General features: G+C 39.7%; 1 protein-coding gene and 1 long non-coding RNA gene across 8 annotated transcripts in view; one reads left to right on the plus strand and one right to left on the minus strand.

The window, feature by feature from the left end:
- Positions 1-548: 548 nt before the first annotated feature.
- LOC103475045 (uncharacterized) lies at positions 549-1,569 on the minus strand. The gene is made up of 2 exons (XR_535273.1): positions 1,477-1,569; positions 549-1,382 (listed from the first exon to the last, which is right to left on the minus strand). It is a non-coding gene; the product is annotated as an uncharacterized LOC103475045 (long non-coding RNA).
- The window catches only part of nectin1b (nectin cell adhesion molecule 1b), a 222,878-nt gene continuing 207,120 nt past the window's right edge, over positions 1,376-17,133 (plus strand). For all 7 annotated transcript variants that reach the window (XM_008426425.2, XM_008426427.2, XM_008426430.2 and 4 more), the window contains exon 1: positions 1,376-2,097. In XM_008426425.2, the coding sequence (XP_008424647.1) occupies positions 2,046-2,097 (52 nt within the window). In that variant the 5' untranslated portion in view covers positions 1,376-2,045. The remainder of the gene's footprint in view (positions 2,098-17,133) is intronic.

Consider the following 17,133-nt stretch of genomic DNA (forward strand, 5'->3'; position numbering starts at 1 on the left):
TGTAATCAGTGGAGAATAATTAATTACATAGTGTAATTTAAGGCTTTTTAATCAAACACAGTGCTAGTCTGACAAGAAAAAAGCATTAAAACAGAAATATTTGAAAGTTTATACATGCAAAATGTGATTATTTTGCGTTTTTTCCCGCTTTAAACCTTTTGTAATTTTGATTGTTTCATACCCAGTTATTTCAGTCATTATGTCCATGTCAAACAACAACACTGTTAAGTTCATCTTAGCACATCTGCAACTTCGATTTTTCTTTTTACACAAACCTCCCAAAATGAATAGTCTTTTTCTCACACAATATCTGCACAATCACCCATTTTCCATTTCATAGTTTCCCATTTTAATTATTATACATGTATATTTTTCACTCATTACTAATTTATTCAAATAAAAAGAATTAAAATTCTGAAATCTCATATTTAATTTATATATTTCATCTAGAAACTTTGAATTTCATTCTATTTCAATTTATTTAGCTTTTTTTCTCTGCGTAGGCCAACCAATTTCATAAAATATGCCAGAAAATAAAACAAAAAACACACAAAACAAAGTGTCCTGGTTTATATTATTAGATTCGTTTAACATTACATTAGAGTACAGCTACATAAATCGGAAGAGTGTAGTAGTAAAATTACAGAATCATTTTAAACTGTGGTTGTTGGGGGTTATGAAACGTTTCCAAGGCAGGTACCAATGCATGCACGGTCGGTATGAAATGTTATGCGACTGACGACGGTTAATTTTCAAGCCTAAAAAAAGGTGTAAAATAACCAAAACTAAAAGGCATAAAATGATGAACGGATAAATTAACATGGATCCTTTCTCTACTTACATTGAAGCCAAAACAGGGACACTCAGTCCCCAGTGGGCAAGTAAACAATATCAAATTCATTTTGGGTGCTTGTGACGCCCCTAGAATGTGCTGCCCTGGGTGTGTGCCACGGCAACACATCCTCTTACCAAAAACCACAACAACTAACATCTTCACCTTCACCTTACAATGTCATTAATTCCTATTCAATCACTCGATGTGCAGCCTGAAGTTGGGGCTCCGTTGCTCGCTGTAATATTTGTGCAGGACAGTCCAGGCTCCTCCCCAGCACCAACGTCACCCGATCCCTAACAAAGCGTCAGCGATAGTCGGCAACACATTGTGGTGGCAGATCTGCGGGGCGCTGCGCAAAGCGGGACCAGCGACGCTGCATTTCATGTCCCCAGAAATATTCCGGGAGACGTGCGGAAGAGCGCATAGAGATCTGTAGAGTCACTGCAACTTCACCGGCCGGCTGTGCTGCGCTGCTCTCTCCCTCCCCACAGTCTGCTGCTCTAGGCTGCTGCGGACCGGAGGAATTTGGAACTTGCGGGAACTGAAACTGGAAAGCGTGATCCGTTAGGTGCACTGTCAGTTTTCGGAGGAAGTTATTATTATTAATTTTTTTTTTTTTTTTTAAATAAACGGCCACGTACTTGGAGTTGCCTTCACAGTGTTGGAAACTTCCCAACGCAGCATCGATCGAGGTCCTCCCGCCCACTTTACCTCTGATCCACAATACAGGAAGGCGGAGAGAGAGAGAGAGAAGGAGAGAGAGAGAGAAACAGAGAGAGAGAGAGAGAGAGAGTTGAGCAGCCGCAGCGGTGGATGGAGCAACAAAGGCTGGATGGTTAAACTACAAGAGTCCCTCTGAGGAGAACTCAACAGCGCTTTCTGTCGTCGCCTGATATTTTCCTAACTGGAACTCTGTATCAGCTTGGATCTCATTCCGGGGACCCCATCCAGAGCAAACTCTCCAGAGCCAACCCAGCGGGGGGGGGGAATTCGTCGCAGACGTGAAATTGATGCTTTGGCACGGAGAGCCGCGCCGCCGAAAACGTAGTTTTGCGAAAGTCTCCTGTAGCCCAGTGAGGGAGAGGTAGACCAGTCTGCGGCCGAAGTGGGATTTGCAGAAGTTGCATGCGTGTTTTTTGTCGCCTCGAGTGAGTCCCGTCCGCCCGCTCTCAGGTTATCAGAAGAGACCCACCGGGATAGTTGAGGTGCCATGGAGCTGTTCGCGGGGATGTTGGCATTCCTGTTGTGGCTGCAGGTCCAAGGTAAGCCGCAGTAATCCACAGACACCAGCAGGGAACCTGCTGCCTTGTTTCACCATGACCTCCCGTCTCTGCGCGTGTGTGCAGGATGATTGCTCTTAATCACTTGGAGGTGCGAATCGATTTGATTGCATGTTTTGGCAACAAGGTGTTGAAGACTAGTGAGGTGAAAATTGAAAAGTGTTTTTTTTTTTTTTCTTCTTTTTGTCTCTCTCTGTCTCAGAAACCAGCCCTTTTCAAAATAAAAACGGCTGCAGAATACTTATTGGGCTGCCAAATAATGAACTTACCAGGACAGCAGGCAGATGGCGATATGTGCGAGTCATGCAGGCCCAGGCATCCTTAAGTTTCCCAATAATTCATTTTAATGGCCACTGGGCGACATGCAGTGCAGTGGAATGATAATTGAAACGTGTTATTCTTGCCTCCTATTCAGCAGTTAATCGCAAACAATCAAGATTAGATCAAATGAGGGGAATCTTGGGGGGTAATTTTTGGTATGTTGGATTTTTGTATCCACAAAGTTTTTAAATGGGGGTCAAATGGGGGGCAGTAATAGTCCTGAAGTGACCTGTCAAAGGCCAAAAGGCAGAATACGTTTCAGGTGTTTTATGATGCTGCTGTCGCATAGAAGGAGGTGGGAAGCAGATCCAGGAGTGAATGAAGGGGATTTAAAGATGGCACACACAAATAGGAGAGAATAAATAAATAAACAGTGGGAAATACTTTTAAAAATTCAGTATCTAACAAACTCACGCTACAGATGAAGATGAACCACTCAAACAATGATTTCCATTTGTCTTTAAGTTTTCTCTTGTCTGCTAAATTGCTTTTTTTCTCTAGGGACCACAAAAAAAAAAAAAAAAAAAAACATGTTCCAAAATACAGGTTGTAGATATAATACCAAATCCAAATGCAAATTTTCACCCAACACCATGGTGGGTGGCAACACTGTTTTCAGGAAAAGAATGACTCGTATTCAGTTGACGTTTGTCTTCCAATCTGATTGATGCCAGTTCTGGAGAAAGCAACTTTGATAAGACAAAGTGCTAAACCAGTTAATTTGTTGTAGCACATTCCATGCATTTCAATTTAATCGATTTTAAATAACATTTCTGAGCAGATATTATAGAAATGTAATTTCTAAACACATTTAGAGAATCAGTTAAATTCCAAAAACAATGTAAATTTAAATCAATGTTCAGCTAAATGTGATCTTCTGGTTTGCCCTCTGTCTTTAAAAATTAGTTTGTAAATATAACAACTTTAAATCTCTTTTAAGAAGTTGTCAGAATAAAATGTGCTGTTCATTAGCAATGGCTGCCTTACAGTTAAGAAGCTCAGCTAGCTTGGGAGATTGACTTTAGCATTAGCCCTGTTGCTAAACTAGATAAATAAAAACTCAAATCCTTGCTCAAACACAGAATTATTTTCAGCCACAAATCTTTAGTCCTTAACTTTTACTTAATTGATATATTAGTTCATACAGCTCATAATAAACATATTAAAAACGCCCTCAGGATTAAGAAGCTTAACTTGCTAGCCAGTATGAGTTTTGCATTAGCACTGTCACTAAGGTAGCTAAAAATTGGTTGGATACAAAGTTAAACTCTTTCTCCAACAAAAATAACAGAACTTTTTCTGAGATTTCATATTCATATGTAGTATTACAACCTATTTAAACATATTAACCTTAGCAAATGAATTATAACATCTTCCCTAAATTTATCAACATGTTTAGTCAGGCTTTATCACCTAAACAAAACATGTTTGAATTTGATAATTCAGCTTTGTTGTAGAGCATTTATGTATGTTTTAAGGCGGGGATAGCTGATAAGTGGATGACTAAAGTGATATTTTGACATTGATCATCTTGACATTAATGCTGCACAAAGTGACTCTGATTATTTCCACACATGCCTAATAGGCCCATCAGACTCATTGGAAGGAGTGTCATTATTCAGGTTGTATTGACAGGCTCTAATTGGAAAACAAAACAGGCCCACGAGGAGACATGTGCGTACGTGTTTGTGGTCCATTATGCTTAAGGGGGCATTTAAGGCTTAGTCGAAAGTTTTACCGGTTTGTTTACACGTCTGGAGCTTCAATTTCAAGTAAGAAAAGGAAGAGGGTCAAGTGTGGTCAAGAAATATCAGATGTTGTTTTGATCGGCACTGATGGGTTGATTTCCCCCCCGATTGGCTGCTGTTTGTACGTGAGGTTTCCATTATCCCCGTTGCATGTCTAATAAATTGTTCCTTTTGGGATATTTTACCTCGTTCAGCTCCCTTTTCTGTAGCTTGAGAACAACCGAGATTCTGACCTTGTTGGCGGCGAGGCTTCTTGTGGGGTCATGTGTTTAAGTCTGATTGAATACTTTGATCAAACGCGCTGTCTGATTTATATTGAGATGATCCCTTTGCTTGTGGAGAAGATCAGGATTAGCTGGGTCTCTTGGGATTCGCGGTGGAAATCGTTTGAAGCTGTTCAATCAAGTGTGCAGGAAATGTCTTAAAAAGTGCCCTCCAAGCATCCTGGAAATTTCCTATTCAAGTAAAGCAGGAGCTGGTATTGAGGCATAATTAAGACGCTGTATAAATACGCTTCATGTTTATATCCTTCTCTTTATTTGATACCAAAGCAGCTAAATAATTAATGTCTGCAGACATCTTTGTGGAGAGAAGAGACTTTAATTTCTTTTGCTACATGAGTTGGTAGGACCCGTTTCTTTTGACATGCAAACACAAGAATTCGGTCTTTCACCCTGAGGTTAAAGGGCGATACCATAAATGCCCGCCTGTCTTTGATGGCCTAATTGATATACAGCATGTTTCAGGCTCTTCCCCCCCAAACCCCCTTATTTTTTTTAAACCAAAGCACAAACAAGTGAGAGAAGGTCGAGGCAAATGAATGTATAGCACCACAGAGAAGCCTGTTGCAGTTATCCACGGGTTGGGAGGCATTTGTGCTTGTCATGGTAATAGCCATTTGTGGAAAACAAAACGGGTCCAAATTCGTAAACAGAGAAATGTTCAGAGCTGCCTGCCAAATAGACTGTCAAATGGAAGGAACAGTGAACATAATAGATCTGTGAATAACAGCAGCAGCTCCGGTCTGCATTCTTATATCAGTGCTCGGTCTCTCCAGGATTCCAGGCTGATATTTAATTGGATGTGAATTGAGTTAGCAACCAGGTGTCTGTTTTTTATGACTTGGCTCCTTTGGAGGGTCATGCTGGTCTTCTAGCCTATATTGATGTAGGTTTGAGCAGTGGTGTAAAAGTATTCTCTGACTTATATTATTCATATTAGAAAGGCTTCACATTTGGGAAATCAAAGTGAATTGCTGAAGTATTCATAGCGCTTCAGCGTTTTCTCATTTTGTCAACCACAAACTTTAATGTATTTCAGTGGGCCTGAAACGAGTGGAGAGCTGTGAATTGAAATGCAAATAATGTTTAGTTTTCAAATCATGTTACAGAAGTAAATTAGAAAAGAGTGTGGTGTGTGTCCTCCTGCAGTCAGCTCCTTGTAGAGACAACATTCCCTCTGGCTGAAGTTGGAAGGGTTTTGGGGTATGTCTCTACCAGCTTTCAACATCTGGAAACTGATTCCCCCCACAGTCTTCTTTGCCAAAAAGGTCAAGCTCAGTCAGATGTGATGGATCGTTGCATAAATAGAGCCTCTGTTGGATTTAGGTCTGGACTTTGACTGAGCCATTCCATCACAGGAAAAGCTTTAATCTAAACCATTCGTTTTATCTCTGGCTGGATGATTAGAGTTGTGGTGAACTTCCAACCCAAATCTTAACTCTTTTTCAGCCTGTAAAAAGTTTTTGGTCCCAATCCCTTAAAAAAAAAAAAAAAAAAAAAAAAAAGCAACACGGTGGTGGCAGCAGCATGCAGGCATGATGGTTGATGTTACCACCAACATAATGTTGTCACCATTTTTACAATGTGATGGTAGCAGCACTGTCCCCTATTATGAAGCTGTAAAAGCATCATGAGAGTATGACGCTCTTACCATATTTTGTTAGAAAGAGCCAAAATAAAGGTTGATAATTGATGTCAACTGAGCAGAGGACTTTTTGAGACATTCAACGCTTCTGCCAAAAGTCAACATTAACCCATCTGGTCTTCAAGATGCTGCTGATGTTCTCTAACAAACTTACGTTTTGTTATGTAAGAGTTTAAATGACTCATAAGAAGGTAGGGCATTTATAAAACAATCATTTTTTCCCCCTCTAATTCAAAATTAGGCACTGATTTATGTTGGTCTATCTCAGGGAATGCCAGTTAAACAAGTTAAAGTTTGTGGTAGTGGTACGAACATGTGAAAAAGCAACAAGATTTTTAAGAATAGTTGTTTATAACCGTCTTTTAGTAGTTAGCTAATAAATGTAGCGCTTCTTTACTATCAGGACTAAAAAATAGGTATTGGCGATATTAGTCATTTTTTAACATTGGTATCGGTTGGATTTGCATGTTTATTAACAAACGATATTTATGTTCACCTGGTTGCTATTTGTTTCTGGAGGGGTGGGAAACTGGAAAGGGTGGTAAAATATACAATATTGGTAAATATTGGTCATCGGCCATAACAGTGATAACATCTGTGAATTTTACAGTTCGATATAGCGATTAGGGATGGCCGTAAATATGCTGTTATTCAGTATGAAAACGGATTTATCTGTAGCTTTGTACCTACCTGCTCGTCAGGTTGTGAATTGAGTTTGCTGCAGACTGCGGCAGTTTGTTCAACATGTTTCCTGCTCTTTCTTTCTTTCTCTCTCGCTCTCTCTCAAATTAGTTCCTCTAGCTGGAAGCTTCACCACACATCTGCATTTATTTTCATGTCACTAACCCCTAAACTGTTTGCTCGTTTCGATTTCCATGCGATGTCCCATAAAAGCTGTAAGTCGACGTCTGATGTTTCCTGCTGGATTTGCCGATTCGCTGCTCTGTTGTCGGAAGCGATGAAGAATCGGGCAGCTTGATTTCTGGGCTTGTTGTTGAAAGCCCGACACACAGCACTTAACTTTGACTTGTGACAAATGGTCACATGCTGTGGTGCAGCAACTGTTTGTTTTTTGTAATCTCATTTGAAGCGTATAAAGCACTTTTGTGTTGGGAATGTCACACAGTACAGTTGGATGGATCGATTGAGAGCAGAGGGACTTTGAGGACAGTTAAAAGCTCTTTTTGGAAAAGGGAAAAAATAGATGTTTGGTGATGAGTGCTGAACCAATGTAGGGCTTCTTTAGTTCTCCAAGTGTTGGAAACACTCGTGTACTTCTCCTACATAAGTAATTCCCTTACTTTTTTTTCCTTTGATGAAGGTTCTGTCCAGCACATCTGAACAAATCTCCCCTGGTTGGGTTTGGATATGGTCACTATAAAAAAAAAAAAAAAGAGGCCCAACATGTTTTTTGTATCTTTTTTCCGTATCAAACCCTTCGAGGAGACCTCGTGCCTTTTTGCTGGGAAGGAGGCCGTTCCCATCAGGATTTGGAAAGTGTTTCATCCGTGCTTAAAGATGGACGCTTAAAAGAACTTGGACCTGAAATTTGCCAGCAAAATGGGCGCCGCCTCATCTGGAGCCACCAAATGAGAGCCTCCTGTCGAGTCCTGCCACATTTATTATCCTTCCCTGTTATTTATTAACTAACCGTTTCGGGCGGCTGGTGTGTTTACCCACCTGTGAAAAACTAGCAAAACAGCGTCTCCCTTTGATTCGCTCATATAATCCCTATACTATAGTATTCACACCCCTTGAACTTGCTCACATTTTGCTCCCTTTCAACCACAAAGTTCAGCATATTTAATAAAGTTCTGTTCAGATCTTTTGCACACATAGACACCGAGATTTTTACTCACTTTGCTTTTCAAAATAATTCATTCTCAGTCGACATTTCCAAGCCTTACCACCGACTTTTAATTGAATTTAGACTTTGACTGGGCCAGTTGATCACATGAATGAGCTTTGACCTGGTTTGGGATGTTGAGCCAGGTCTTTTGTTATCGTCATGAGGTTATTTTTCATGTAACATCCCCATGGCATGACTATGCCACTACCATGTTTTACAGTAAGGATGGCTGAGATTCTCCAGCCTGACCTGTGGATCTCTGTAGTTCCATCACTTTACATTTATGAGCCACTTCATTTTCCATCACATAAGATCCCAATGCCAGACATAGAAGTTTGTGGTTCTCACAAACTTTATTATCTGTGGTATTTCCCTCAGATTTCATCATAGTTCAACTATACAGTTGAATTTAGAAAATAAAGTCATTCCAGTTGACTTTTTAACTTTAATTCCCATGTCAGCCCTCACGCTTCAGTCACATTTTCACTCCCTAACGTGATACGAACTTGGCCCGTTTTGTATTTTTCTTCGCATGAGTGGAAGTTAATTGTGTAATTGCAGCATGCGGCACACCTGCATGCATCCATCTGCACTTGTTGTTTCTCCAATCATGTGCTCAGGGTTCCCCTTTAATTTGTCACCTACATGCATGTCATGGAGGGAGCACTGCTGGCCTAAGTCACATTATAATTAGCGTTTTCACTTAGTTTATGTTTTATCCTCTTTGCAGAGGAAATTCTAATTGGTTCTCCGTGGCGTTTTTGTTTTCCTCTTGGATGATATCATGAAATAAAGTGTCTCTCTGCGCATTGTTGGGCCTTGATGGCTTTTAGTTTGAATGCAAATTGCTTTGATCCTCGGCCCTTTGGGGAGACTCCCTTTGGTCCCCACTGAGGAGATGGATGGGTGAGAGTGCTGTGAGTCCTGGGAGACTAGCTGGAGGGAAGCTGACAGAAGATTAAGCTTCGCTTTTGCTGCTGGAGCTAATGGAGGCACTTGGCCACTCAAACTTCATCTCGCACAGCATTTAGCTCATTGTGGTTCTACTGTCAGCTCTTTGGCAAATCCCCCTCAGAACACTGCATGAAGTGTCTCTGTAAAGCTCCGATTTCCTTTATTCTGTCTGTGGTGATTGTAGACATGGAGTGGCTGTTCATTAATTACAGGAGCTGTGTTTCCTCTCTTTTAAGTTTTATTCTATACACTGAATTAGTTGATCAAAGAGGGACCTCTTTTCTTTTCGAGTTCATGATTCTCATCATCGCTTACCCCTGTGGTCTCTGCATGAAGACTGCGTATCACAAAATAGATGAATAAAGCATGGCGAGGAGCACTGGGCCTAAATAATGGAAAGGTTATCACAAAATGGAGCTTTCCTTGCATGTGGAGGACTGAATGAATGTTAAATTAAGATGGTTTTCTTCTCCTGTCAAAGTCGGCTTAGAAAAACACACATTTCAAAAATGTTTGAAATGTGAATTTGACATCATAATCAGTGAAATACATTATCAGGGTCTGGGGTTATTTAAAAATAGATAAAAATCACCCAACATTTTGCATGTAAACCAAGAAATTTTGTTTGACAGCCTTCCGAAAGAAACACTATGTTCACAGTGGAACATGGTGGTGGCAGCATTATGCTTTGGGCTTAGTTGACAGCAAACTAAAAAAAGCCAGTTTATGCCCCCAAACCTTCTGGCAGCTGAAGCTGAAGAAGCATTTTATTTTTCAGCATCATTTTGTTTCACAAAAGAAACAAAAAGCTTCACCAGAATAAATACAGTCACATTTTGAGACGAATCATTTAGTCTACAACTAAATCCTACAGATAAATGTAGGCTGTAGGTCCTGAAATGGGGCCTGTTGGCAAGAAATGTCTTCAAAATCTGGGGCATTTGGAGAGAGTGTGATAAAAAATTAATGTGTGTGATTTTAGTTAACTCTTACCAAGGAAAACCCAATGCTTCAATTGGACACTTGTTTTGGTTTGAGGGTGTGTGTAAGCCTGTCACAATAAGCAATAAGTCACTAAATTGCATCATGAATAAAGATTAGCTGGATAATTTCCATTTGGACAACAATCGTTAAAGAGATGTTGAAATCCGGCATTTTGAAAACGCTGTAAACATTTGACACCCAGTAAGAAGTTGTTAGTTTGCACTCCCCCCCCCCAAGAGTCCAAACTGGGATATTTCCTGTTTTCCCTGTCTAAGCTGAATGATTAATATTTTTGAAAACACATTCCTGGTTACAGAGACTTCATAATTCATTTGGATAATTGTCGTTTCGGTTGCTTTGTTTATTTATTTAGGATATTTAAAAGGTTTGCCAGATCCAGTGTTTAATGTTCTCTAAAGTTTTCTTTATGTCTTTGAGAGGGTGTGCTTGCATTAATATGCCGTTATTATTATTATTATTATATCAGTTGAAAATGGTCACAAAGTGGCAATATTATCATCTATCGCAATCATTTCTGGGACAATTTATTGTCCGGCAAAATGTGTTATGATGAGAGGTGTGTGTGCACAAATGCAACCAGATTATAGCTCATATTTTATTGTTGAAGTACTCCCTCGAAACGACTCGTTTTGTCGGTTTGGACAGAATTTATGTCCCATTTAATGTGTTTGGATGACTCACCATGGTGTTCCTCACAAAAAACCTGGTATTTTAAAGCTCTTTTGAGGTTCATTTAGCTGGTCGTTGTTTCTATGTCTGACAATGAAGTGGCACGAATCCGATCACTTGACACTGGGTGTAGCTATTTTAGGGTGCTGGGGAAGTTTCATCGAGTATCAGCAGTAAAGTTTCTCCCGGACGCTGGTCTTCTAAGGTTACCAAACCTTTTAGTCACTACATAGAGTTTGGTATCAAATCCTGCATTTGCGTTTGGCTCTCGGTCTGTGCGACGTCCTCTCCTGCTCCCTTTCCATCACCTCAGACAGCCATCATGTCAGATCAGGAAGGAACAACACATCTATCAGCAAGTTACAGCTGCAATCCTACACCCTAAATCCTCAGAATTTCTCCTGTGTTTCAATTCAAATCGCAGCATCAGCAAAGAAAATCAATGGAAGGGCTCAAATACAACCCAGAGCCTTTCTGATCGAGTCTCTTCCTTATTTAGCTGATCCTTGTCAGGAGATTAAACGGTTAAATTCTTGCTCTGCTCTTGAGAACTGGAAATGGATCGACTAACTGTTCTCGCTTTGTCTCTTTCTTCCCATCAGTCAGATAGTTAGACGTCTAATAACGGATCAGACTTACTGTGATTCTTGAGCAGATGCAGGTCTCTGATGGGAATGTAAATATTGCGTGTTGGAGTGCTCGTCACAGTTGGCGGCGTTCTCATCAGATCAACTCGTCGTCTTACCATTAACTTGTTCAGTTTCCCTCTTCAGTTACTATAGTTACTACTTGGTCATTTCCACTAAAAGCATTTTCTTCCTTTTCAGAAAAGCCGCATCCATCTCTTTATTTTTCCAAGCTGCCGTGCAAGAAGAGCGCAGCCTTTCACTGCAACGTTTTTTTTTTTTTTTTTTCCTTCTTTTTCCATGCAGTCGTCTTGTATTTTCTGCTTGGCTGCTTTAAGGAGAAGAAGCCATAGGGGTGTACCATTCTTTGCTCATTGTCTCAGAGTTTACAACTAGGACATTTAGTCACGAGCTGATCAGGGATCGAGAGAGGGGATAATTCCCAGCCTTCTCACTCTGAAGCTGTATGCCTTAAAGTACTGGGTATCTAGTAATTGCTGCTCCCACCTTTCACTGTGACAGCCTGAAAAAGTCAGTTTATAGGGACGAGCCGGGCCGATGTGCCCCCATTAAGGAGCAAAGAGGTACTGGGAAGCATTTTGAGGGCATCCCGCAGCGTCTGAGTATAGAGGGGGGGAATTGGATCCTGTACGGTCTTCTCTGCTCTGTTTTGCACCGAGCCAAAAGCATTAAATTTGTAATTAGCGTGACAGGAAACATTGCACGTTCTGTTAACTCGGTATGATCGGTTCTTCACATCCTGGGCAGCTCTCCGTCTCTCTCGCAGCTTCATTTTAAAACCAGACGAACCAGTTGGTGTCGCTTTGCCGTGATTTATTTGTTTTTTGTTTCTTTTTCCGTTGTTTGTCTCTGTTAGATTTTATGCTGACTTTTGCAGTGTGTTGACGAGAGCTGGCCTGAAGCTCTGCCTCAACTCTCTTCAGTCAAACTGATAAATCAGCTCAGCTGGCTGACAAAGTAGACCAGCTTAGGCTGTAAATTAAACATTAGATACAAGATGCTTCCTGGGAACAATAACCACTCTGTACTTTGCCTCTGTTTTATGGTTTTTGATATTAAATCATTTTACGGTGAAATAACAGGAAATTACTGGCAGCGGAGTTATTTTACAGTCAATCTGTTGTAATGTATTTCAGCAGGATATTATTGTATATTGGATTACAGCTGGAAAACTAAATCCTTTACACAATGTTATAGCATCAAGCAGAATTTAAATGTTTTTTTTTCAGTGTGTTAATGTATTTTTGGCAGCAGCAGCACCACTATAAGTAGCCAAGTCTTGTTAAAACAAGCTGAATTACCGCTGCTTTATAAACTGAGGTTGATAAAAATGAATTTCTTTCAAGCTACTTTCCTCTTTCATTTAGGGGCAACATCAAAATGACAGAGCAGCCTGTCTTGTGACTTACTGGCAACACTGGGTTACACTAGCATTGAAGAAACATGCAACATTTAAAAAAAAGGAAAGACAAAATATGATTTGTTATAAGCCTGCAAAATGCATTGCAAACTCGCTATTGTAATATCACACACAATATACATATTGGGGAAAAACCGCCATGCTACTTGACACGTTATTGGTTTGCGTTTGCAGGAATGCCATTCCTGCGCTAATTATGCCAAACTTAGCATTTTTGCCAGCGTTTCCCAGTAGTCATCCGAGTAGAAATAAAAAGTATTTCACAACCTGTAAGTTGTTTGTGTGGCAGCATTTTGAGTACCTGGTAATGAAAAGATTTAAAAAATCAGACAGAATTTCAAGCAATGTGAGAAAATCGCTACGATTCGCTAAGGCACACAAGTTAGCGCCTGTTTCAGAGGACCGTATCTGCTCTAAACTTTAATTCTCCTCAGATTTTTTTTAGAATTCAGTTCAAATTTATTAAAGCTATTATCCTATTTGTGAAAAGACACACAAAATACATTTTTTAATGCTTTTTGGTGTTAAAATGTGGAAGAAAAACCATAAAAAAATGGTCAAAGTTAAAACCTTGACTAGAATATTCTGCACTGATGGAAAATAGTTTGATTTATGTAACTTCTGCATAGAAAAATTGGACTTCTTAAAGTTATAGTTTATCTCCATTTCTCAAGGTCACAATGTCATGAAGCATCACATCTCATCAGCTAGATGTAGCTCAACAAACACAGTGCTTTGTCAGTGACTAAACTGGATTGGAATGCATTCATTTTTTGCTAGATATCCATTAGATCGAAAAGCTTGTACATAACTGGATTTAAGTAGAATAACATAAACTGAATTACACAGTAGTTTTTTTATGAATTTGTTCATCTTTGGATTATAATTAGATTGAATTATAAAACATCTGTACCTTTCCTGCATTGCATGAAGCAGTTGCTTCAGAAAGTAATCTTGCCCTGCGCCCACTGCGATGCACTCATTGTGTCAGAGCTTCGCTAATCTAACATGACAGTAAATAAAACATGAGCAAGTGAACTGTAAACATAATGGAACAAACAAAGACCAACTCGGTGTGACAGGAAAATGTATACACGTGTTATTTATTGTTCTGGTTTAAATGATTACAGAGTATAAATTTACATGTAAATGATGAGTTTTTAATTGTACTTTGCTGTGGATATGAAATGCAATAAGATGTTGTCATTACATTCCACACCAAATTTGCTGTGATGCATTTTCTCTTTTTTTTTTTTTTTTTTTGTTTATACAAGTCTAACATGAACAATGACATAAATATTTGCAATCCGGTAACAATAGATGTTGTACGGATATACAATAAGTTTTATTTATGAACTGCACATTTTTGAAATGAGGCTTTCAGTGAATCAAATTACAGGTTTTTTTAAACATAATTAATAGGAAGTTTACTTTAATATATTTACATAAATTGGCCAATTTTCCATTGGGTGGTTTTGATTGATGATCTACACTAATACATTTTTAGATTTTTTTTTCCAGATACATAAACTTTCATGTTTCTTTTTATATGCCAAAGATTCAAACTCACAACTGGAATGTCACTCACATTTTTAGTCAAATTAAACCATAAATTGATATCATTCTGGATCTTCCTGACATGTTACACATTTGTAAATTGAAGCTGGTTGTTTGATGAATCCTAACCGCACTATTTATGTCCAAATTTTAGAGAAAATATTTTAAAAATTCATACTGATCAATGTCATTGCAAGCCTTCAGACTCCATCACTGGACATCTTCTCATCTGAAGTTGAGCTCAAATTTAATCATAACTTGCAGGACATTTCTAAATGGAAAATTTGAGCATTTCTAAAATTTAGCATCGTTTTAGTCTGTGGCTACGAAAAATGTTTCCAGTTAAAGTGTTCCTGAAATTTCCATCATGGTGCCACATAAGTGAAGCTCTCCCAAGTCTCAGAGCTTATCTCCTTCACAAAAAAAAAAAAAAAATCCTTTCATTTCCCTCGTTTACTTTCTACAAATCTTGGTTGTGCACCTACCACCTTCTATCTTTCTTCTCTCCCCCCCCCGCCTCCTCTCTCCGGTTTCCTCGCTCTCCCTTTGAGGATGGCGCGCGCCGAGTGTTGGCTTGGATAGCACTTGATACAAAAGGGGGTTTGTTTCATGAAATGTTTCCTTTTTTAATGAGCGATGGTGTTCGCTCATTTAATATTCCGCACCGATATCTCTCCGGGAGCTGACTGCGCTTCAAAGCAACTGCGTGGTTGTAAACGGGAGTGGGTGACGGGGGTTCTTCAGCAGCGGTTGAATGAAAGAGTTGGGGATGATGGGGGGGGTTTATAAAACACAAACACAGGTTTATTTATTCTCCCTGACATATAGCTAAGCTTCCAGCGAGCTGCAGCTCGGTGCAAAGCTCCTTAGTGCCCCCGCCCTGTGCAGGCAAACTAGAAAAATATGAGTGATAACAGGTCAGCTCATATTTTTCTCAGCGTGTCTCGCTGCTCCTTGTTTGGATCAACTTTACACACAATTCCTCAGTATAAATAAGAGTTCAGTTGTTTACATATCAATACATATCCTGTTCTTCCACAGGATATGTATCACACCCGGTTTTCTCCGTTAGTGGTGTATGAATTTATAAAAGCACCTCACGTTGGAAAACTTTGATCTTTTTTTAATGTATTTTTGTTCTCAAACTTTGCTCTAAGACAAATGGAGATGAGTGTGGAGGTGGCCTGCGGTGCAGAACTTATCCCATCACTTTGGTAATGTGGTAGACCGTGACGCTCTCTGCCTAATACGGGGAGTCGTTCAGCAGACTGGCACCCAGAACTCATATCCAGGTAAAATTTCTTCCACCAGTGATTTGTCACCCTTGTCATTCTCCCGCCAGTCTGTCTGACACGCTGTCACATTGGTCCACGGAACAAGATGTTTCAATTTCCCAGTGAAGCTTGAATAATTTACTATTGCCTTTGGCTTCCATTGAACTGTGTCTGATCTCCTCTTCTAGTGTTGTTTTGTACTTAGAATGACTTTTAAGGAAGAAATTAAAAGTCTGAATCCCAGCCTGTAAATTGATGTTTCTGCTTTCTCGCTTGCTTGTTATTTAGTTATTATTTGAATCTTCATACAGTTTGGAGTTAAAAATAGTGCAACCATCAGAACTTTGTGCATCTCCTGCTGACATCAGTTGAAGGTATCTTCCTGCGTCTACTCAACAACTTTTTTTTTATGTTTCAGCTTGCATGCACCAAGCATCCTGCATACTGTGCAAAACAAGGTGAAAGAACACATTTTTTATTTCTCATATTTAAAGTAGAAGCACAATAAACACTGTGTAACTCGGACCTTAGTAGAAAATATGCCCACTTACATGTAAAAGTAGAATCAACCAGTTCTGCTGCAGTTTAATGCTAAATTGTTTTAGAGACTGGCAGTCTGGAAAGCAGACGGTTCCAGCAGACATCGTCCTGACCCGTGTGCAGCCTTGAGTCGTAATGTAATCAGTGCTTCAAGTAAAATGTTAATATTTCAAAGCAGTTCACAATTTGTTATGTTATATTTTATCTTTTGCAAGGACAAATTCTTTTCTACTCCAGCAAAAGAATGTCAAAGTTGAGGCTAATTCACTGTTTATCACCAAATGTTGAATAGACAGGGATCATGCATAGCATTATGACCACTGAAAATTTGTTTTCCTTTAAATTATATGGCTAGTAATTTGTTAGGATTTTAATTTGACATGCTGACCCACTGCATCCTTTCATTGCTGTTGCCTCTTAGGACAATTTGCCGTGGTTGAAAGCAAAATGGTTCAGGGATGATTTGAAGAACACGACAATAAATTTAAGATGTTCACTTGGATTCCAAATTTCTCCAATCCAGATCCAGTTGGACGTCTCTGTTCAGATCTGGAGAAACAGGTTTTGCATTTGGGTGCACACACTTCCTGGTTGCACATCAAGGAAATTCCCTGAGTTGTACTTGGGAGGAGACAGTCATGCTTGGGTGTTGGATAATAAAATCTTTGTTGAAGGTCAAAGACAGATATAGGTAATAGTTGACCGCAATCTTATTACCAGCTGGCATTGGCATTTTGTCTTGGCTACTTTGCTGCTTTTCCCTAAAGGTAAATATTTTCAAATCCAGACTGGATGCGTATGAAATGCCTCCTCCGACCCCCCGTTCATTTCAGTCTACGTCTCCTCTTCACATTACGTCTTCCAGCTCAACAACTTCTGCCAGGGGTTTCCACATGGGGGCCTCCACTCTGGCAGCAGCTTTCTTGGCTTTGGGGTTAGCGAGTAGAATGAACCAATCAGCAATCTGGAAAGGGGCTTTGATACCAGTAAAGGAATCACAAGGGGCCATTTTGTAGTTCACAACAGTTGTAAGCTCAACCATTCAACTTGCCAAATGTCACGTCAGGCCAGAGAGGCAGAAAGTTGGGGAGAGCTGAGAAACCCCCCC

This window comes from Poecilia reticulata, linkage group LG13 (genome assembly GCF_000633615.1).
Source record: "Poecilia reticulata strain Guanapo linkage group LG13, Guppy_female_1.0+MT, whole genome shotgun sequence".
Lineage (NCBI taxonomy): Eukaryota > Metazoa > Chordata > Actinopteri > Cyprinodontiformes > Poeciliidae > Poecilia > Poecilia reticulata.